Source organism: Macaca thibetana, chromosome 1 (genome assembly GCF_024542745.1).
Source record: "Macaca thibetana thibetana isolate TM-01 chromosome 1, ASM2454274v1, whole genome shotgun sequence".
NCBI classification, from domain to species: Eukaryota; Metazoa; Chordata; class Mammalia; order Primates; family Cercopithecidae; genus Macaca; species Macaca thibetana.
Genome location: NC_065578.1, coordinates 77,289,451 through 77,312,247, shown reverse-complemented (window position 1 = coordinate 77,312,247; position 22,797 = coordinate 77,289,451). Strand labels below are relative to the sequence as shown.

Sequence of the window (22,797 nt, the reverse complement as noted above, 5' to 3'; positions counted from 1 at the left end):
TAGTCCAGTTAAAAGAAAAACTTTCAATTGATTCGTGAATAGGACATGTCCCAATTAAAAGTAGTTCAACGGCTTAGGGCTGAAGGGATAGGAAGGACTTTCATAGGATGAATGCAGAAACAAGGCAAAACATTTGATTAAAGTGGAGCAATAGTCTGATTTGGACTGATCCAGTGAAAAGTCTCTAGTTAAAGATTAATGGGCAGTTTCTGATTGGTTAAGACAGTTTACATTGAGTTAGGTTTTGGTTTGCTTATGTAGGAAGACAGGGCACTGGAGGTACCTCAGTCTAATCACTTCCCATTTAATTATTTTAAAAGCTTAAAAAAAGATGTTTCTAGACTCCGAATTCATCTCAAGACTATATACCCCTAACTAGAAACAAACCGCAACCCATTAAAAATAAGCAAAAGTCAGCCAGAGCTTGTACACTTGTGCATTTCAGCGGTTCTCAAATGTGTCTGCACTTTAGGATTAATTAACCCAGGAAGCTTTTACGGATTCAAATATAGACCAATTAAATCAGTTTCTGGGAGCAGGAGTCTTTCTAAGAAAGAAACCTTTCTTTCTTTCTTTTTTTTGAGACAGAATCTTGGTCTGTCACCTAGGATGGAGTGCAGTGGTGCGATCTCCGCTCACTACAAGCTCGGCCTCCCGGGTTCAGGCAATTCTCCTGCCTCAGCCTCCCGAGTAGCTGGGATTGCAGGCACCAGCCACCATGCCCGACTAATGTATTTTTAGTAGAGCCGGGGTTTTACCATGTTGGCCAGGCTGGTCTTGAACTCCTGACCTCAGGTGATCCACCCGCCTCGGCTTCCCAAAGTGCTAGGATTACAGGCGTGAGGCACCACGCCCGGCCCACCTTTCATATTTTTTAAAAGCTCCCTGTAGCCGATGTGGGTAACCACTGAATAAATAAAAGGTCACTGCAATTGGTTAGTCAGGTTAAGTTTCATAAAAAAAGACTTTTTAATCGGGATTTTTTTATTTAGCTAAAGGTTAATGAAAAAGATAAATGTAATAGAAGAACTGATTATCTAAATATATGATCCAATAGAAAAGAAACAATAAATGTTTTGACCACAAAAAAAGGGAGAATAAGAACAGTACCTACGTGAATTTTAGACATTTTGTTTTTGAGGCAACATGCAAAACCAAAGTTTTGTAGGTAGTTGTGCAGACACAGATTTGGAAACATCTGGGAAATAAGTATAGGATCAATTTACAGGAAATTACAAGTATATTAGTGCATATTTGTATATGGCAGCTTTATTATAAATTATTATAATGTATGCTATGGAATAAGCTAAACTCAATTAAGAACTGGATGATAAGGCCAGTTATTTAATTTAGATGCTTTCAGGAGTCCCAAACTTTCAATCTAACATTATTAAAGTAATAGGAAGCTGGGAGTGTTATGTCTTAAAAGAAGAGGTGAAGAGCTCTAAATTTCTCTCTAAAAATTAATAATCTATTTTCTATATATCCTATGATGCCCTGTTATGTCTGCCATGATCATAGTCAAAGGACAGATCCTGGCAATGAATGTGTGGAGTAACCAAACAAATACTCCATTAATATTCAAAAAGGCCTTCTGTATAATACAGTAAAGATGTTTGTTCTTTTATTAGATTTGAAGAACACTGAAAAAGTTTGGAATGACACCTTAGCAACCCCCCAAATATTCCTCCCAGCTTCACTGAAGAGGTCCTAAAAAGCAGAATTTATTTATGTTTTCACAAAGAACCTTTATCTCAAGCATTAATTTTTCCAAAAGATTAACCTATCAAGAATTTCATTCTGGCCGGGTGCGGTGGCTCATACCTGTAATCCCAGCACTTTGGGAGGCCGAAGATGGATCACAAGGTCAGGAGTTCGAGACCAGCCTGGCCACCACGGTGAAACACTGTCTCTACTAAAAATACAAAAATTAGCTGGGCGTAGTGGTGGGTGCCTGTCATCCCAGCTACTCGGGAGGCTGACACAGAAGAACTGCTTGAAGCCAGGAGGTGGAGGTTACAGTGAGCCGAGATCATGCCACTGCACTCCAGTCTGGGCAACAGGGCGAGACTCTGTCTCAAAAAAAAATTAGTCGGGCATGGTGGTGCACACCTGTAATCCCAGCTACTCCAGAGGCTGAGGTGCGAGAATCTCTTGAACCTGGGGGGGCCGAGGTTTCAGTGAGCCAAGATTGCGCCACTGCACTCCAGCCTGGGCCACGGAAGGAGCATTAAAAAAAAAAAAAATTGAGGTCCTTACATATTTTTCAATATTCAATGATAACTAAAATAAATTGCGATATACATAAATTTGTTTTGAGGGTAAATTACAGCACTGTGGTAAATTACATTGATCCAAAGGTCTGATTGTATTGCCTAATTAATAAAATATGAAAAAATCAAGACATTCTCAAAATACAACTGGAAAATTTCTACTTAGCTATACACCCAACACTGCTTTTACTGTTTTTCTATATATTATGATTAGATCTGTAGTCCCATACGTGCACTGATTTTTCAGAAGGAAATCCCACCAAAATTTATAGGAATGGCCATGAACACTGAGAGAGATCATCACAGATATAAATGAATACGACTGCATTAAAAGCTGATTAAAGGGAAATGATGGCTCACCTGTATCTACAAGCATATTAACTGCTATTTTGGTGCTTGAGCAAATAAACACATTACTTTTAGGTTTTCAGAAAGAATGCAGCATATATTTCTCACAATTACTCTTAAGAGCTGCTGAAAAAGAATTTTTTTTAGACCTAACCAAATAATGCCACAAACGCCACAAAGTTGAGAAAGTTCATTTTACCTCATTCTTTGTTATTTAAATAGAAATAATTTTGAAAAATAGTCACTGTGATATTAGTAAGTATCGTAACGATTCCTGGAACTTACTACTATTATCACAGTAAACTGCCACGATATGTTGGAGAAAGTCTGAAGAAATGTCTGAAATTACTTGGTAACTTAAGTACATAAGATAAAATACCAATTTACACACACACACACATATACCTAGTCCTGTGATGACAATTCAGAAGTTTACCTTACATTTGAATACCCACAAGCTGGGGTGGGAGAAACTACGCCTAAGAAGCTACAAAATCTATTTTGGCCAAGAAACAATGCTGTTCTTAACTTAAAAGACCTTAATAGTCCGGGCGCAGTGGCTCACGCCTGTAATCCCAGCACTTTGAGAGGCTGAGGCGGGTGGATCACGGGGTCAGGAGATCGAGACCATCCTAACACGGTGAAACCCCGTCTCTACTAAAAATACAAAAACTTAGCCGGACGTGGTGGCGGGCGCCTGTAGTCCCAGGTACTCGGGAGGCTTAAGTAGGAAAATCGCTTGAACCCAGGAGGCGGAGGCTGCAGTGAGCCGAGTCCGCGCCACTGCACTCCAGCCGAGGCAACAGAGCGAGACTCTGTCTCAAAACAAACAAACAAACAAACAACCTTAACAAAAATGGCCATGGACACGTACAAATACTAGGTTACTAAATTTGGCTAACACTGAACTTTAAGAACAATCAAGTTTTTGGATAAAGAAAAGGGCAGCCATATTTTTAGAGCCTCATCTACATTATTTTAAACAAAAACTTAAAATATGGTCGAGAACTAACAGGCTTCCAGCCTGAATTCAACACCCCCCTCGTGATAAAACTCAGAAATCTGACAGCCTGGAAGTAAAATACAGGGACACTTTACTACCCTGAAAATCATGCTGGGTTCCCGCTAGGCCGGGTAGACGTTTTCGGGAGCATCACCGCGCGGCGTCTCGCAAGCGCTTCTCTCCAGGCGCCCTCCGGGCGGCAGCGCTCTCGAGACACTGTTGCGTCGCCGTCACGCCCGTCGCTGTCACGCCCTTCCCCGCAGACACCGAGAATGACCCATGGCGGAAAATTCTACCGCACTACCTCCCTGAGGCAGCGACCGGTAAGAAACAACCTTTTCTTCAGGATTCCCACCACCCAATCCCACTCGCTATCAACTGGCTACTGTCACCCACCACCCTGCAGGAACAATTACCCAGCCTCACCACAAGAACGCGCGGAGAGGAGGCGCCAAAAGAAACCCTATTCTCGCGAAATCTTAAACCTAATTCTCGCGACGTCTCTGTTTCTGTCGTTCTTTCTCAGCCTTAGCCCCACACTAGCGCGTTGCCTCGGAAACATCGCGAGATTTCGTTCCTTCAGTCTCCACCCCTTTACGGCACGATGGTCGCGCAAGAATGTGATACAGCTTCGACGGCCGCCATTTTCTTTCTTTCTTAGCTGTTAGCTGAGAGGAAGTCTCTGAACGGGCGGCAGCGGCTAGGGTAGGGTAACCATGGCAGACTATTCAACAGTGCCTCCACCGTCTTCTGGCTCAGCTGGTGGCGGCGGTGGCGGCGGTGGTGGTGGAGGAGTTAACGACGCTTTCAAAGATGCACTGCAGAGAGCCCGGCAGGTAAGTGTGGACCGCGCGGCGGAATCCCGAAAGCTCACGGTAATTGGCCGCTGACTGAGTAGGCCGCTACCCTTTAGCGCATGAGGAAGAGGAAAGAGGTGTCCTTCCGGGCTGAAATGTGAGGAGACACGTTTCCCCTTGTTGGTAATAAAGATTAGAGACCAGAACTCAGTTTTGTGTTCTTGGTGTGTAATCCACTTAGAACCCCGACGCGTGCTACGCAAAGGCCTGAAGTCTTTCTCCCGCTTCTGCGGCACTCGTGTGTCGCCAGCGAGCTAGCTTAGCCTCCCCTTTTCCTCGAGATGAAGATCCTCTTCCAGGGGATAAAGCGCAGGTAGTTTCACACAATTTAATGGAAGGTTCTGGTAATCAGTTTGGGAAAGAACTAGGGTCGGTCTTCTGGAGCCATAGCAAGGGAAGGGATTTGTCGTTAAAGTAGCCTTTACAGCTCATTTCCGTTCCCTCTCGCAATTAAAACCGCTTTCGGTACCTTTCACCTTCACACCTCTACAAGGAAGGGACTTGAAAGCCGTCTTTTTCTGGGCGGGATTTACGCGTCAGTCTGTTCTAACAGTCAGTCCCCCTTATTTCTCAAAATGGCCTCAGGCCCATTATACCAGAGGTTTCAATTTGAATCTGCCTCTCTGTTAAGAGTCGTAAACTGACCAGACCTCTTTGTATTACGTAGTGCGTACATTTGCCCTGAAGACACCACTTTCCCAGACGAAAGCTGTTAAAATAGTGCGAGTATTCCAGGAAAATAGAAGATTTCTTAATTTGAACTTTACATTTTTAGATAGTCCCCTAATATATTTAAAATTTCAAAATGTATGGTGTTGGTATGGATTTGCATGTAAGCAAAAGAATTCTATTCTCTATGACACTATGCATATTGTACTAGGTGCTGGACATTTTTTACTAGTGTTAAGCTAATGGTAGTTAGAAACCAGTGTTGTGCTGTGTTTTCATTGCATTAGGAGTTCACTTAACTTTTACCGGTACAGTTAAAGGAACATTGAGTCAAAATCAGAATTCATAAAATCCGTTGTAACATACCTAATGTGAACACATTATCAACATGTACCTGTACTTGTTTATAACCAGAGATATTAGAGGTAGTCAACAAAAGGTTATCATTAATATTAGTTCTGCGGTTTTTTCACATAATTTAAGAAATTCTGAACATGTTTAGCAGCAAGCATTTGTATAACTATGACAAACACTGTTAGCGCGTTTTATTAGATTGATTTGTAAAACTTAACTATTGTATTTATTGGAACCAACTATTTTATTTTACCAGAACCAGCACATTGGATTACTTAGTATCAAACACTGTAGGTAGATACTGGAGTTTTGTTTTGTTTTGTTTTGTTTGAGACGGAGTCTCCCTCTGTCGCCCAGGCTGGATTGGAGTAGCGTGGTGCGATCTCGTCCCACTGCAACCTCTGCCTCCGGCTTCAAGCAATTCTCCTGCCTCATCCTCCCGAGTGGCTGGGATTACAGGCGCCCGCCACCGTGCCCGGCTAATTTTTTGTTTTTGTTTTTGTTTTTTAAGTAGAGACAGGGTTTCACCATGATGGCCAGGCTGGTCTCGAACTCCTGACCTCGTGATCCGCCCGCCTTGGCCTCCCAAAGTGCTGCGATTACAGCAGTGAGCCCGGCCTTTTTTTTTTTTTTTTTTTTTTTTTTTTTGTTTAAATGCATGAATTGTTTCCTACTAAGAAGCTATGATATAGTTCCTTGACCAAATGCAGATGAACAGGATTATCTGATAAATTGATTAACGACAGCAGACAAAATACGGGTAATTTAATTCATCCGCTCATTTTATAAGTGTTTATAGAGTTTCTACTATGAGGCAGGCACCTTGTACGGGACACAAGTTGGGAGGGGATACCCAGCTTCCTAAGTAAAGGAGTGATATTTGAGCAAGGCATTATAGAATAAATGAGAGTTTGGCCAGTAGGGAAAAGAAGCAGCATGCGCAGAGGTATGGGACGTGGGGGAATGACAAGAACCCAGAATTGAAGTCACTAGAAGATGGTGGTGGGAGGACGTGAAACAAGGCAAGGAAAGGTACAAGCGGATCCATATACTGGAAGACTTTGTGTTGCAATGCTTTAATGAAAAATTGGATTTCGGGCCGGGTTCGGTGGCTCATGCCTGTAATCCCAGCACTTTGGGAGGCTGAGGCAGACAGATCACTTGAAGTCGGAGTTTAAGACCAGCCTGGCCAACATGGTGAAACCCCATCTCTACAAAAAATACAAAAGGTAGCCGGGCTTGGTGGCCTGTGCCTGTAGTTCCAGCTACTTGGGAGGCTGAGGCACAAGAATTGCCTGAACCTGGAAAGTGGAGGTAGCAGTGAGTGGAGATCACGCTGCTGCACTCCAGCCTGGGCATAGAGCGAGACCCTGTCTCAAAAAAAAAAAAAAAAAAAAAAAAGGTTTTATTATTAGACTAAGCCATAATTTCTTTCTACTTTTTAAAATACAGAAATTGCCATCAAACTGAAATTTATTGTCTTATATGCTAATAGGTCAGTTCTGTCTTTACTGTAATGATTTCTTTATGAAAATGATCTTAAATCTGAGATTCCTAACTTTGGCTTTTAACTAGAATTACCCATTACATTTGATGATGTCTTTAAATGTCAGTTGTAGCTATTAGTCTGATAATATGTGTGGAATATACAGAAGGGTATTTAGACAGAAGTTAGGTTAACATCTGAACTACTTCCCCCTTGTGTATTTAAGAGAATATTGAGTTATGTTTCTAGAATCCTCAACTAACTCTAAGTTTATTTTCTTTGTCTAGAATACTATGCTGTTTTTGTTTTTGGAAGGAAGAGATATAAGAACAGTTTGCTGCTCTCAAGGAGCTTCAAAGGCTGTACCAGTGGGGATGCCATTGGTATATTTAGCTGGATAGTTGTTATTCAGAAAAGCAGGACAAGTAATTTTGATTCCTGGTCCGTACTTGGTAATGTCAGTAATGTTAACTCTAGCTGGTTGTTGACATCTGGTCATTTAGTTGCCAATCCTTTTTTTTTTTTTTTCTAGCTTATTTTTATGTGAAAGTCTTAGATTTTTATAGTATTCTGAGCTCAATTCAACACAGGGACACCAGGTTGCTGCTTTTGTTCATGGTTTCCAGCCTGTGCACTTAAGAAATTTATTTTTATGTATTTCAAGCTGTAACTCCAGAGATTGGGATTGTTTGATTGGGTCCTTAGCAGTGATACTAATAGCAACTTCTGTCTCTAGAACATTGGAAAATTAAAATGTATTTATCTACCGTTTTTTCCCTTGAGGTTATATGAAGGTAGAAATGAATCAGACTAGATGATTAGCTAAGCAAAACTGTTAACCCTCATCCCTTCCCCTCTAGACAACTATGAAATTAGTCAGTATGTATTCGAGCCTTCTTGCAGTCTCTTCTCTGACAATTATAAAAGTGATTCAGGCTGCATAATGTTGTTTGAATGAAATGAAAATACAGACTAGAGCTGTTTTGGGGTTTTTTTTTTTTTTTATTACCATCAGTCTGTTCAGTGAAAACTAACATTTAAGCATGATTCTTTTTAAAAATCATTTTGTGACAGTTTAGCAGGGCTTGACTGATGAGCAAATTATGGTATGGTAATATTTCTAGTGTGCACGTTTCTTCACATGTCTGGTATATGGGAACTCTAACTCCATCAGGACTTTGCCTATAGTAGGTACTCAGCATTTACTGAATTAAATCAATAAACATTTTTGATGAATTAAAGTACAAGTCAGACCTCTGTGTCTGTGGGCTCTGCATCTGCAAATTCAGCCAACTGTGGATCAAAAATATTAGAAAAATGGAATGACGGTCCAACAATACAAGTAATACGAATGAAAACAATACAACTATGTATATTGTATCAGGTATTATAAGTAATTTAGAGATGCTTTAAGTATACCAAAGGATTTGCATAGGTTGTATGCAGATACTGTACCATTTTGTGTAAGGAACTTGAGCATCTGTGGATTTTGGTATTTGCATGGTTCCTGGAACCAATCCCTCAGGGACACTGAGGGACTATAGTTGGTCATACCACCTGATTTTAGAGATTTTCTGATCCTCAGAAGTTAATTAAGTAAACTACAGTAGTCTGTTCTTAACCTCGGAGGATACATTCCAAGAACCTCAGTGAATATCTGAAACCACATATAGTATTGAATCCGATATATACACGGTAATATTTTTTCCTATACATGTGTATCTATAAAGTTTAAATTCTAAATTAGACATAGTATTAACAATAATAATAAATTAGAAAAAGACTGGGCATAGTGGTTCACGCCTATAATCTTAACACTTAACTTTTAACTATGACGTTGTCTTGAAAAAGAATTCAGCCAGCCAAGGTGGCTCATGTCTGTAATCCTAGTGTTTTGAGAAGCTCAGTCAGGAAGTTTGTTTGAACCCAGGAATCCGAGACCACCCTAGGCAACATGGTGAAACCTTGTTTCTATAAAAAAATACCAAAAAATTAGCCAGACCTGGTGGTGCATGCCTGTAGTACCAGCTACCCAGGAGGCTGAGGTGGGAGGAGTGCTTGAACTTGGGAGGTCAAGTTTACAATGTTGACAATGTTGGGTCCTTTACGTAGTTGCGTAAGTGAGCCATGATCATGCCACTGCACTACAGCCTTGGGCAACAGTCTGACCCTGTCTCAAAATTTTAATTTAATTTTAAAAATGAAATAGAACAATTACAACAATACACTGTATTACTGACAAGAAGGGCAAATTTTTAAAAAACCAATATGCTGTAATAAGTTATATGAATAAGGGGATCCTCCCCTACCCCAGAATATCTGATTGTACTATACCGTAGGTAACTGCAACCGTGGAGAGCAAAAACTGAAGATACTGTGTCTTAAGTTTCTTTTCAACTCCCAAATTCTTGGATTTCTCACGTCTTGGCTTCCTCAGTAGAGGTGAGAAATGCTAAAACAGTGAAAACAGGAAAAATAACTTACTCATTCAAGAAGTCGATTATGGTCCAGATGGAAAATTTGAATTATTTTTGTAAAACTAAACTAAAGTAGCCAGGCACCGTGGCTCACGCCTGTAATCTCAGCACTTTGGGAGGCTGAGGCGGGTGGATCACTTGAGGTCAGGAATTCAAGACCAGCCTGGCCAACAAGGTGAAACCCTGTCTCTACTAAAAATACAAAAATTAGTCAGGCATGGTGGCGGGCACCTGTAGTCCCGGCTACTTGGGAGGCTGAGGTGGGAGAATCGCTTGAACTTGGGGTGTGGACATTGCAGTGAGCCCAGATCACGCCACTGCACTCCAGCCTGGGCAACATTGTGAGACTCAAAAAATATAATAGTAAGTAAAGTAAAAAGTTTCCCATACTTGATAAATGTCTAATAAAAATTGAATATGTTCTAGAACTCTGAAAAAGGAGTTGAATATAGTTGGAGGTTGGTTTTTAGGAATTATTTTTCTTAAATTAATTATCCTTGTAGTCACCTAGGAATTGTATATTTTCTGTTGATCTTAGAAAATTGATCAAATCTATAGTTCATTTTGTTTTTTCAATTTTTTTTTAAAGAGATGGGGTCTTACTGTATTAATGTTGAACTCCTGGCCTCAACCAGGTCTCCCACCTCAGCTTCTGAAGTAACTGGGATTGCAGGTGCCACTGAGCCAGGCTCCTTTATTGGTATTTTTATTAAAAGCTTTTCTCTAATGTCTTTGTAACAGTTCTCAATTTTTGAAATGGTGTTACTCATTCTTTAGAGTAAACTGTCAACTTTAATTTTCTTTTTTTTTTTCTTTCTTTTTTGAGACGGAATCTCGCTCTGTCACCCAGGCTGGAGTGTAGTGGTGGGATCTCGGCTCACTGCGACCTCCGCCTCCCAGGTTCAAGTGATTCTCCTGCCTCAGCCTCCAGAGTAGCTGGAATTAACAGGCATGTGACACCGTGCCCAGCTACGTTTTTTTTTTTTTTGTATTTTTAGTAGAGATGGGGGTTTCACCATGTTGGTCATGCTGGTCTCGAACTCCAGACGTCAGGTGATCCACCCACCTCAGCCTCCCAAAGTGCTGGGATTACAGGCATGAGCAACAGCGCCCAGCCTCAACTTTCATTTTCATTTGGTTAGTTTTTGAACTATTCAGTGGGTAAGGTTGTATAAATGTCTTTTCCCTGTATAGAAGTTTCTTGGAGTTCAAGGAGTGCTACTTTGCAAACTCATAGAGTATTTATAAAGCTAACTGCAGAAGGTGTTCATAGGCTAAACCGTTTCCTATTCTTGGTAGCACCATTTTCTCTGGCCTGAAATACTTTCCCTCTACTATTAGTGTCTGTCAGTGCCCAGCAGTGTATTTACTTTCCTGAGGAACAATTCAAATGCTAAGTGCTTTAAGACCTAAGGGTGGAAAAGCAGTGTTTTCAGGCATTATTAGGAAAATAAGATTTAAATTAGACACCCAGAAACAAAAACAGGTTTGTAATTGGTAAAGTGAAAGATGGTTAAAGAAGGTTAGATTGACCAAAGCTAGAGTTTTCTTTTTTCTTTTTTTTTTTTTTTTTTTTTTTTTGAGACAGTGTCTCATGCCGTTGCTGAGGCTGGAGTGCAGTGGCGTGATCTCGGCTAGCTGCAACCTCCACTTCCTGGGTTCAAACAGTTCTCCCACCTGAGCCTCCTGAGTAGCTGCGAGGCATGTGTCACCATGCTCAGCCATTTTTTGTGTGTTTTTAGTAGAGACTGAGTTTCTCCATGTTGGTCAGGCTGGTCTCGAACTCTTGACCTCAGGTGATCTGCCTGCCTTGGCCTCCCAAAATGCTGGGATTACAGGCGTGAGCCACTGTGTCCACCTGAGAGTGTACCTTTTTTTAATCGAGCAATCTAGTTCTTGATCCTAATATTCTTTGTGGTGGGTGTTTGCATTTTTAGATGAGGAAAAGGGAAATCTAGGAGTCCTAGGAAATACAGTTGGTATATGGGAACTGATACGTAATTAGACTTAAGCAATCCATGTTGAATTTATGACTTAAGCACTTAACTATAAATTTACCCTCTCCAGTTGTCTGATGATAATCAAAACTTGAAGCAGTTATCCATATTGGGATCTCTTTGGGGAATCCCAGTCACCAAAAGTTAGGTTTTCTTTAATATTTTTTCATGGAAGTTTTCAAATATACTCAAAATTGAAAGAATTATGTAATAAATTCTCATGAGCCCATCACACATCTTCAATAATGAATGTACAGCATTGCAGTGTGGAGCTTGGCCTATTGCTGACCACTCATCAATGTGGCAGAACCACTCCATGGTTCCCCATGGAAATGGGAGCTACTTCAGTTCTCTTTTTACAGAAAAATTCAATAAATATCTACTGATTGTGCCCAACTTGTGACTTGAAGACAGGTTGTTGTTGTTGTTTTTCTTTTTTTTTTTTTTTTTTTTTACAGTCTTGCTCTGTCACCCAAGCTACAGTGCAATGGCATGATATCAGTGCACTGCAACCTCCAGCTCCTGGGTTCAAGTGATTCTCTTGCCTCAGCCTCCCGAGTAGCTGGGACTATGGGCGTGCACCACAATACCTGGCTAATTTTTGTATATAGTAGAGATAGAGCTTCATCATGTTGCCCAGGCTGCTCTCGAACTCCTGAGCTCAAGCAGTCTACCCACCTCCACCTCCCAAAGTACTAAGATTACAGGCATGAGCCACCATGCCAGCAAAGCTGGGTATTTCTTAAATTTGTTCAGTCAGGTGCAAGAAATTATTTGCCCTACTCTGAAAGTTAAAAATATTCTAAGAGAATTATGGTTTCGCAGCTGGGGTTTTTTAAGACTTGAGCTCCTGGGGCTCCTGCATATATCCTTAGAACAACATTGTCCAGTAGAAGTACAATGTAAGCCACGTTTTGTTTAACCCAGCATATCCAAAATATTACCCCTTTTGCATGTGCTTAATATAAAAAATTAAGATGATTTCTATTCCAGGTTTTCAATATTCAGTGAGTAATTTTACACTTAGAGCAAGTGTCATTTCAGACTAGTCACATTTTGAGTACTCAGTAACCACATATGGGCTAGTGGCTACCTTGCTAGATAGCATAGCCTTTGGGTCCCACAAAGTGTTCACATTCTCTGTTTACACACATCTTTTGAAGTGTCATGAGAGAGAGCCAGATAGGATCCAGATTTTCTTTATATCTGTTTGGTCTGTCTTACGGATTCCTAGTTGATTATTTCTTTGTTGCTTCTTATAGGGATGTATCAGAAGCTTAATAAACTCATGATTATTATGTTAACTGCCTGAAGTATTAATTTTAGCAACAAATTGAACTATAATTTTAATTTTTCAAGTAAATTTTCTTATGTGATACTAAGTATTTCATATATACATGTATTAGAAGTAAATGGGAGTTTAGTAATAGTATATAGTAGTTTGTGATTATATTTTTCTGTTTTTTTTTTTTAGATTGCAGCAAAAATTGGAGGTGATGCTGGGACATCACTGAATTCAAATGACTATGGTTACGGGGGACAAAAAAGACCTTTAGAAGATGGAGGTAAGTTATACTCATACGTATTTTAAATTGTTTTTCAGAGTGTTTAGTTGAAGTGGTTCTCAGTATTTTTTTGTTATTCTATTGAGACATTACTTTTATTATAAGATTGTTAAAACTGTAAGGTGTATATTGGCCTAAAGGGGGGGGAAGAGACCTAGAGAAGGTAAGTAAAATTTCAGTCAACCAGAAAGTTTTGTCTTACTAGAAAACAGTTTATTTTCCCTCTTTTAGGATTGTGCCAGATTGAAAGTTTGCACAGACGTCTTGTTAATAATATTAAAAAAACAAAAATATAAATTGCTTAGAAGACACTTCACTGGTTTTACTCATACATGAATGGATTTTAATATGCTGTGTTTTCGTCATTTTTCTATTTGCAATTACACTTTAAAGGTCGAAATTCGTATTGTTTGCTACTCTAGTGTGTTGCAGGTTATACCGTTTTTTTTAATGTTCTTTGCTTTTAGTACTTTTGTGTTTCACGTTTAGCTGTAAACCTATAGATTAAAACAGTGGGTTCACAGTGCTTTGTAGTTTTAAAAATCATAATCATTGAAGCTTCTGAACTTAGAAGTCTGCATGTATTTTTTGTTTTAGGTTTGATGTATGAGTTTTGATACATTTTCTTTTTACCCTTTTTTTTAAAGGAAGGATTCTCACTGAGGCTATAGAATGTATTTGTAGCTTTTGACCAGGAGAACTTTGTTTCCTTTATTTAAGTGTCTTTCATATTTATAGTGAGGTTTTTAATATAAAAAAAAATGAGCTAATGATGCTTCAGATGTTGTATGTAATGTATTCTTTTTATTTTATGTGTAGATGGCTCTTGGACAAGTCCGAGCAGTACAACACACTGGGAGGGAATGCCCTCTCCTTTTAAAGGCAGGAATTTTTATTTATTACCTGTGTTCAGTATGTAAACGTGAAATAAACCAGTGGATTCTTAAATGGACACAAATATTTCTTGGATTATGTGTCTGAATTTTTGCTGCACAACATTCTGATGGTTAATCATTTAAGTTTGAAGGGGGGAGGAGAATGTAGTACTTTGAGCTATAGGTTGTCTGTTCCAAGGTATGCATTGTATTCATCTGTGTAATGGATTTAGATGAAGGTAGTCATGTAGTTGCCTTGAGTTGTTTTGTTTTTTGTGTTTTTTTTTGCTAAAGTTTTATACAGTGAAATGTTTGTTTATAAATAATAGAACAGTTTAAGTTGAGATTGCCTTGTAATGTTGTGGGGTTTTTGTTTTTTTTTTTAATTTTTTGGGGCATAGCTTTGTGGTCACTGTCCGATATACTCAACTTTTAATATGTCAGATTTTTGTAGTTTGATACGCTTTTTTCCCCCCAGTCTTCAGTTCCTGAGGTGGAAGCATCATTAGCCTTTAGCATGTGATATTTTGCTAGTAATGGACCTAAAGTACTTTGTCTTGTATCATTCTAATGTGCATAACATACATTAAGGTCAGTGATTTGTTAAGAATCAGATAACTATTTTAATGTCTGTGCATCTTTTGAATGTGAAGAGAATGAAGTATAGTTTCTTTTTTAGATTACTGAGTTTGTGTTGAATTTTGGCAGTTTTGGTTCAAATGATAAACCATACCTTCAGATATTTCAATAAATGTTTATATTCTTGTTTGGGAGGGGAGAAGCTTTGTACTTAATTGGAAAAAAATTAAAAGACACTTAATTTTGCAGATCAACCAGATGCTAAGAAAGTTGCTCCTCAAAATGACTGTGAGTATTCCTTTTAAACTGGGTCAAAAGCTATATTAAGATTTTGTTCATATTATCGGGTATCTTTGAAGTTAGTTGGTTTATGAGTATTTTGGATCAGCTAGCCTGAACTTCTTTGTAAATATGTACCTTTTTCTCCTATTTTACAATCTGTCCCATTAATTGTGGCCAGGTATATGTAAGGATTGGTTGCCGAATTATTTTACATATTTAACAACTCCAATTCTTGATCTATGCTTGTACAACTTGAAAAAGGAAATTATATTGTTCTGTGCCATTGCTAATATAATGTCTTCCCTTTCATTGGCTCTCTTACCCCTGTCAGTGCCAATATAAATATTCTGTATAAAATTTGACTCTCTTCAAGGTGTTGTCTGTGCATTAGGGAAAGATTTTTGAATGTTTGATGTGATTTTGTTGTTAAATACATAAGTAACTTTAAATTTTGAATTTTCATTTTATTTTTATTTAATTTTTTGATAGCTTTTGGAACACAGTTACCACCGATGCATCAGCAGCAAAGGTATAGTCACAAACTTTTCAAAAAGTACTCTGCAAGTTTTGGTTGAGCTGCATGTAAAAACACAACCACATTGGTATATATTGAATATGTGTCTGTATTTTTTGGTGTACCTAGTTCATATCACTCCCCTTGGGAAGGTACCATAAAGTGATGATTTTTCTTTTGAGTGAGAAAAATTTGTGATTTGGAGAGAGAGAGGGAATTAGCCACAGTTTAGAAGAACAGGGGTGAATTAGAGTAACTGTTAAGATGACATTCTCTAAACTCCACTCCAGCTCCTTTACAGTTCATGCCTTCAGACTGTTCCATTGATCATCCCTTCTTCACTTGATGTATCATCTTAAAATTCTTAATTTAACTACTCAAGTAATAAGACCATATTTTTTGACATGAGTCTGAGCATAGAACCTTAGTTTAAGCCATTGGGAGACATTAGACTTCCATTTTTATTAATAGATTATCTTTTATTTGTAAACAAAGTATCTTTCACTGAAGGAAAAATGGTACTTTCTGTTACTTTTTAGCAGATCTGTAATGACAGAAGAATACAAAGTTCCAGATGGAATGGTTGGATTTAGTAAGTAACTTGATTTTTAAAGTTTTGAAAACATGATCAAAACATACTTTAGAATCTTTCAACCAAAAAAACTTTTTTTTTTCTAACTAGTAATTGGCAGAGGAGGTGAACAGATCTCACGCATACAACAGGAATCTGGATGCAAAATACAGATAGCTCCTGGTAATGTTACATTCTCTTGGTATTTTCAGAGTGACTAGAAAAGTAGCTTTTTTTTTTTCTTTTAGGTTTCTAGTACTAATAATGCTGCCTTTAATCTTTTGACCTGAAGTTCTATTTTTGTTTTAAATTGTAGACAGTGGTGGCCTTCCAGAAAGGTCCTGTATGTTAACTGGAACACCTGAATCTGTCCAGTAAGTTTGAAAATCTTTAAAATGGACTTAAAGTAACAACAGGAGAACTCTTTGAATTTTCTCTCTGCTCTTTGTTACTGCTTTATTTTACACTACTCTTTCGTTGCCTCCTTCCCTCCCAAGTCCTCTGACTCCTTTGAAGTTTATGCCTCATGCCTTTCTCAATTAGGGTTTATCATTAAACACAGAAAATGGTTAAAACAACTTCATATCTACTCCAGTCTCTACTTGCAAAGCGAAGTGTAGCCTGGAGGAGAATGCGCAGTAATGTTGACTGGTGACACCTAAAACTCACAGACATTAAGCTCAAGTGGACTGTTGTGTTGTCTGCATTTCCCTAGTTCCATTCACTTTTCCATTCCTCTCCAAGGCTCTTTAATACTATATTTCCCCATCTCCAAATCTTCAGCATCTAACCCCACCTCTCTCCTTCTTAAGCTTATTTACGGAGAAAATGGAAACGAATGATAAGAAGCTTTTCTTTTCCCCTACCGCTAAACCTACCAGCCTTCATTTTTTTTCTCTGTTCACATAGTACTCAGGTAATTGCTTTCCTTTGTGTTCATGTGCCTAAAGCCAGCCCTTTCTTCCTATTGAAGGTTCAGCCTGCAGTTGTACTTTCTTCTGCGTTATTAGTTCCCCCCCTTTACTAGATTTTTTCTTTTCTATTTTTTGAGATGAAGTCTCACTCTGTTGCCAGGCTGGAGTGCCGGGGCACAATCTTGGCTCACTGCAACCTCCGCCTCCCGAGTTCAAAGGATTCTCCTGCCTCAGCCTCCCAAGTAGCTGGGACTGCAGGTGCATGCCACCACACCCAGCTAATTTTTGTATTTTTTTAGTAGAGACAGGGTTTCACCATGTTGGCCAGGATGGTGTCAATGTCTTGACCTCGTTATCCACCCGCCTCGGCCTCCCCAAGTCCTGGGATTATAGGCGTGAGCCACTGCCCCCAGCCTGATTTTCTTTGTAGCACTTTCCAAATAATACGTTATTCATTTGACATGTTATTTTTACTTATTTTAATGAAACGAAGCCACTCCAGCAGGAACCCTGTCTCTTTGAGTGTTACCACCCCATTACCTAAAATGGCACTTGCACATGGTTGATATTTAAGTATTTGTTGAATGAATAATTTTAGCATATGAGTAAGTAAAATGGTAGTTTAAAAATGTAAATAAATAAATCTTTTAGTTCTTGGAAGAATCGGTTTAATTCTGAGATAACTTTAGCATTAGAGTTCTTGGAAATTTTGGACTATTCTTAAAAATAAAAATTGTATATCTAGAAAATTTATTGCCTAATCTCTCAATCTTTGACCCTTGATGGCATTTTCTTTCAGTTAAAAGTAAAAACATTGTTAAAGTTAGCATTAAGGCACCTAATCCTGAATTGGGGTAGGAGGAGTACTTGGTTACATTGTTTTGTATTTCTCTATTTGAATAAACTTGGGTATGCTACAACTTACTATTTAAATATTAATTTGTTAACAGGTCAGCAAAACGGTTACTGGACCAGATTGTTGAAAAAGGAAGACCAGCTCCTGGCTTCCATCATGGCGATGGACCGGGAAATGCAGTTCAAGAAATCATGATTCCTGCTAGCAAGGCAGGATTAGTCATTGGAAAGGGGGGAGAAACTATTAAACAGCTTCAGGTATTGTTATGTTTGTGAAATGGCTACTTTTGGTCTGTTTTGATGCCCATTTTTGTCCGCTCCCTTTTGTTAATATGTATTATTTCTATGATTATAACAGGAACGGGCGGGAGTTAAAATGGTTATGATTCAAGACGGGCCGCAAAACACTGGTGCTGACAAACCTCTTAGGATTACAGGAGACCCATATAAAGTTCAAGTAAACTTAACTTTATACTTTATAAAGAAAGAGTTTGGGTTGAATGGGGTTGGGCAAAATATGCATGAATAATTAAAATGTTTTGAGACGTGCTTTCTAAATTAGCTAACTTTTTCTACTTTAGCAAGCCAAGGAAATGGTGTTAGAGTTAATTCGTGATCAAGGTGGTTTCAGAGAAGTTCGGAATGAGTATGGGTCAAGAATAGGAGGAAATGAAGGGATAGATGTAAGTAAAAATACCCATTCAGAAATGGTTGTATGCTAATTCGTAAATATAGTAGTGTTTTCTGTTTTGTGTTAAATAGCTCTAACATTGTTATCCTTTTATTTCACCTTTATACTTTAGAATACAGAATTAAGTATTTTATATCTTGTCACCCTATTTGCTATAAATATAAAATTATATGTACTATTATGATTTGAGGCAGATTTTCAGGAAATGGTGCTTTTTTTTAAATACTTTTTTTTTACTTTAAACCCTGAGAAGCTAGTTTTCTTAATACTCAGTCTTTTTTACATAAGGTCCCCATTCCAAGATTTGCTGTTGGCATTGTAATAGGAAGAAACGGAGAGATGATCAAAAAAATACAAAATGATGCTGGTGTTCGAATTCAGTTTAAGCCAGGTGAGTGCATATAATAATCTTGTAAGTGTTGGCAGCAATGAGTTTTGACATACATTTATTATTGTTTTTTTTTTTTAATTTAAGTTCTAGGGTACATGTGCACAACGTGCACGTTTGTTACATATGTATACATGTGCCATGTTGGTGTGCTGCACCCATTAACTCGTCATTTACATTAAATATATATCCTAATGCTATTCCTCTCCACAGTCCCCTCCTCACAATAGGCCCCAGTGTGTGATGTTCTCCTTCCTGTGTCCAAGTGATCTCATTGTTCAGTGTCCCCCTATGAGTGAGAACATGTGGTGGTTGGTTTTCTGTTCTTGCGATAGTTTGCTGAGAATCATGGTTTCCAGCTGCATCCATGTCCCTACAAAGGACACGAATTCATCCTTTTTTATGGCTGCATAGTATTCCATGGTGTATATGTGCCACATTTTCTTAATCGAGTCTGTCACTGATGGACATTTGGGTTGATTCCAAGTCTTTGCTATTGTGAATAGTGCTGTAATAAACATACGTGTGCATGTGTCTTTATAGCAGCATGATTTATAATCCTTTGGGTATATACCCAGTAATGGGATGGCTGGGTCAAATGGTATGTCTAGTTCTAGATCCTTGAGGAATCGCCGCACTGTTTTCCACAATGGTTGAACTAGTTTACAGTCCCACCAACAGTGTAAAAGTGTTCCTATTTCTCCACATCCTCTCCAGCACCTGTTGTTTCCTGATTTTTTAATGATTGCCATTCTAGCTGGTGAGAGATGGTATCTCATTGTGATTTTGATTTGCATTTCTCTGATGGCCAGTGATGATGAGCATTTTTTCATGTGTCTGTTGACTGTATGAATGTCTTCTTTTGAGAAGTGTCTGTTCATATCCTTTGCCCACTTTTTGATGGGATTGTTTGCTTTTTTCTTGTAAATTTGTTTGAGTTCTTTGTAGGTTCCGGATATTAGCCCTTTGTCAGATGAGTAGATTGCAAAAATTTTCTCCCATTCTGTAGGTTGCCTGTTCACTCTGATGGTAGTTTCTTTTGCTGTGCAGAAACTCTTTAGTTTAGTTAGATGCCATTTGTCAATTTTGGCTTTTGTTGCTGTTGCTTTTGGTGTTTTAGACATGAAGTCCTTGCCCATGCCTATGTCCTGAATGGTATTACCTAGGTTTTCTTCTAGGGTTTTTATGGTTTTAGGTCTTAACATTTAAGTCTCTAATCCATCTTGAATTAATTTTCGTATAAGGAGTAAGGAAAGGATCCAGTTTCAGCTTTCTACTTATGGCTAGCCAATTTTCCCAGCACCATTTATTAAATAGGGAATCCTTTCCCCATTTCTTGTTTTGTCAGGTTTGTCAAAGATCAGATGGCTGTAGATGTGTAGTATTATTTCTGAGGGCTCTGTTCTGTTCCATTGGTCTGTATCTCTGTTTTGATACCAGTACCATGCTGTTTTGGTTACTGTAGCCTTGTAGTATAGTTTGAAGTCAGGTAGCATGATGCCTCCAGCTTTGTTCTTTTGGCTTAGGATTGTCTTGGTAATGCAGGGTCTTTTTTGGTTCCATGTGAACTTTAAAGCAGTTTTTTCCAATTCTGTGAAGAAAGTCATTGGTAGCTTAATGGGGATGGCATTGAATCTATAAATTAGCAGTATGGCCATTTTCACAATATTGATTCTTCCTATCCATGAGCACGGTGTGTTGTTCCATTTGTTTCTGTCCTCTTTTATTTCACTGAGCAGTGGTTTGTAGTTCTCCTTGAAGAGGTCCTTTACATCCCTTGTAAGTTGGATTCCTAGGTATTTTATTCTCTTTGAAGCTATTGTGAATGGGAGTTCATTCATGATTTGGCTGGCTGTTTGTCTGTTACTGGTGTATAAGAATGCTTGTGATTTTTGCACATTGATTTTGTGTCCTGAGACTTTGCTGAAGTTGCTTATCAGCTTAAGGAGATTTTGGGCTGAGACGATGGGGTTTTCTAAATACACAGTCGTGTCATCTGCAAACAGGGACAATTTGACTTCTTCTTTTCCTAACTGAATACCCTTGATTTCTTTCTCTTGCCTGATTGCCCTAGCCAGAACTTCCAACCCTATGTTGAATAGGAGTGATGAGAGAGGGCATCCCTGTCTTGTGCCAGTTTTCAAAGGGAATGCTTCCAGTTTTTGCCCATTCAGTATGATATTGGCTTGGGTTTGTCATAAATAGCTCTTACTATTTTGAGATACATTCCATCAATGCCGAATTTATTGAGTTTTTAGCATGAAGGGCTGCTGAATTTTATCAAACGCCTTTTCTTCATCTGTTGAGATAATCATGTGGTTTTTGTCTTTGGTTCTGTTTATATGCTGGATTATGTTCATTGATTTGCATATGTTGAACCAGCCTTGCATCCCAGGGATGAAGCCCACTTGATCATGGTGGATAAGCTTTTTGATGTGCTGCTGGATTCGGTTTGCCAGTATTTTATTGAGGATTTTTGCATCGATGTTCATCAGGGATATTGGTCTAAAATTCCCTTTTTTTGTTGTGTCTCTGCCAGGCTTTGGTATCAGGATGATGACGTCCTCATAAAATGAGTTAGGGAGGATTCTCTCTTTTTCTGTTGGTTGGAATAGTTTCAGAAGGAATGGTACCAGCTCCTCCTTGTACCTCTGGTAGAATTCGGCTGTGAATCCGTCTGGTCTTGGACTTTTTTTGGTTGGTAGGCTATTAAATATTGCCTCAATTTCAGAGCCTGCTATTGATCTATTCAGGGATTCAACTTTTTCCTGGTTTAGTCTTGGGAGAGTGTAAGTGTCCAGGAAATTATCCATTTCTTCTAAGTTTTCTAGTTTATTTGCGTAGAGGTGTTTATAGTATTCTCTGATAGTAGTTTGTATTTCTGTGGGGTCGGTGGTGATATCCCCTTTTATCATTTTTTATTGCGTCTATTTGATTCTTCTCTCTTTTCTTCTTTATTAGTCTTGCTAGCGATATGTCAATTTCGTTGCTCTTTTCCAAAAAACCAACTCCTGGATTCATTGATATTTTGGAGGGTTTTTTTGTGTCTCTATCTCCTTCAGTTCTGCTCTGATCTTAGTTATTTGTTACATTCTGCCAGCTTTTGAATGTGTTTGCTCTTGCTTCTCTAGTTCTTTTAATTGTGATGTTAGGGTGTCGATTTTAGATCTTTCCTGCTTTCTCTTGTGGGCATTTAGTGCTATAAATTTCCCTCTACACACGGCTTTAAATGTGTCCCAGAGATTCTGGTATGTTGTGTCTTTGTTCTCATTAGTTTCAAAGAACATCTTTATTTCTGCCTTCATTTTGTTATGTACCCAGTAGTCATTCAGGAGCAGATTGTTCAGTTTCCATGTAGTTGAGCGGTTTTGATTGAGTTTCTTAGTCCTGAGTTCTAGTTTGGTTGCACTGTGGTCTGAGAGACAGTTTGTTATAATTTCTGTTCTTTTACATTTGCTGAGGAGTGCTTTACTTCTAACTACGTGGTCAGTTTTGGAATAAGTGCAGTGTGGTGCTGAGAAGAATGTATATTCTGTTGATTTGGGGTGGAGAGTTCTGTAGATGTCTATTAGGTCCCCTTGGTGCAGAGTTGAGTTCAATTCCTGGATATCCTTGTTAACTTTCTGTCTCGTTGATCTGTCTAATGTTGACAGCGGGGTGTTAAAGTCTCCTGTTATTATTGTATTGGAGTCTAAGTCTCTTTGTTAGTCTCTAAGGACTTGCTTTATGAATCTGGGTGCTCCAGTATTGGGTGCGTATATATTTAGGATAGTCAGCTCTTCCTGATGAATTGATCCCTTTACGATTATGTAATGACCATCTTTGTCTCTTTTGATCTTTGATGGTTTAAAGTCTGTTTTATCAGAGACTAGGATTGCAACCACTGCTTTTTTCCGTTTTCCATTTGCTTGGTAGATCTTCCTCCATCCCTTTATTTTGAGCCTATGTGTATCTCTGCTTGTGAGATGGATCTCCTGAATACAGCAAACTGATGGGTCTTGACTCTTTATTCAATTTGCCAGTCTGTGTCTTTTAATTGGAGCATTTAGTCCATTTACATTTAAGGTTACTATTGTTATGTGTGAACTTGATCCTGTCA

General features: G+C 38.6%; 2 protein-coding genes across 19 annotated transcripts in view; one reads left to right on the top strand and one right to left on the bottom strand.

Annotated features, from left to right (window-relative positions):
* DNAJB4 (DnaJ heat shock protein family (Hsp40) member B4) overlaps positions 1-4,166 on the bottom strand; it is a 37,501-nt gene extending 33,335 nt beyond the window's left edge. The window contains exon 1 of one of the 4 annotated variants that reach the window (XM_050805634.1): positions 4,051-4,166. The gene's annotated coding sequence lies outside the window, so the exon portion shown is untranslated. The other 3 variants (XM_050805646.1, XM_050805641.1, XM_050805655.1) reach the window with 3 other exon arrangements.
* FUBP1 (far upstream element binding protein 1) overlaps positions 1-22,797 on the top strand; it is a 60,997-nt gene that overhangs the window by 17,086 nt on the left and 21,114 nt on the right. For 7 of the 15 annotated variants that reach the window (XR_007728982.1, XR_007728994.1, XR_007728992.1 and 4 more), the window contains exons 1-12: positions 4,221-4,460; positions 12,939-13,029; positions 13,849-13,911; positions 14,733-14,771; positions 15,255-15,294; positions 15,819-15,871; positions 15,962-16,033; positions 16,167-16,224; positions 17,715-17,877; positions 17,978-18,076; positions 18,201-18,302; positions 18,599-18,701. Coding sequence is in view for 11 of the 15 variants with exons in the window: in XM_050805372.1 (XP_050661329.1) it covers positions 4,341-4,460; positions 12,939-13,029; positions 13,849-13,911; positions 14,733-14,771; positions 15,255-15,294; positions 15,819-15,871; positions 15,962-16,033; positions 16,167-16,224; positions 17,715-17,877; positions 17,978-18,076; positions 18,201-18,302; positions 18,599-18,701 (1,003 nt within the window). In the remaining 4 variants the exon portion in view is untranslated. Of the gene's footprint in view, positions 1-4,220; positions 4,461-8,796; positions 9,433-12,938; positions 13,030-13,848; positions 13,912-14,732; positions 14,772-15,254; positions 15,295-15,818; positions 15,872-15,961; positions 16,034-16,166; positions 16,225-17,714; positions 17,878-17,977; positions 18,077-18,200; positions 18,303-18,598; positions 18,702-22,797 lie in introns of those variants that run through there. The other 8 variants (XM_050805392.1, XM_050805431.1, XM_050805411.1 and 5 more) reach the window with 5 other exon arrangements.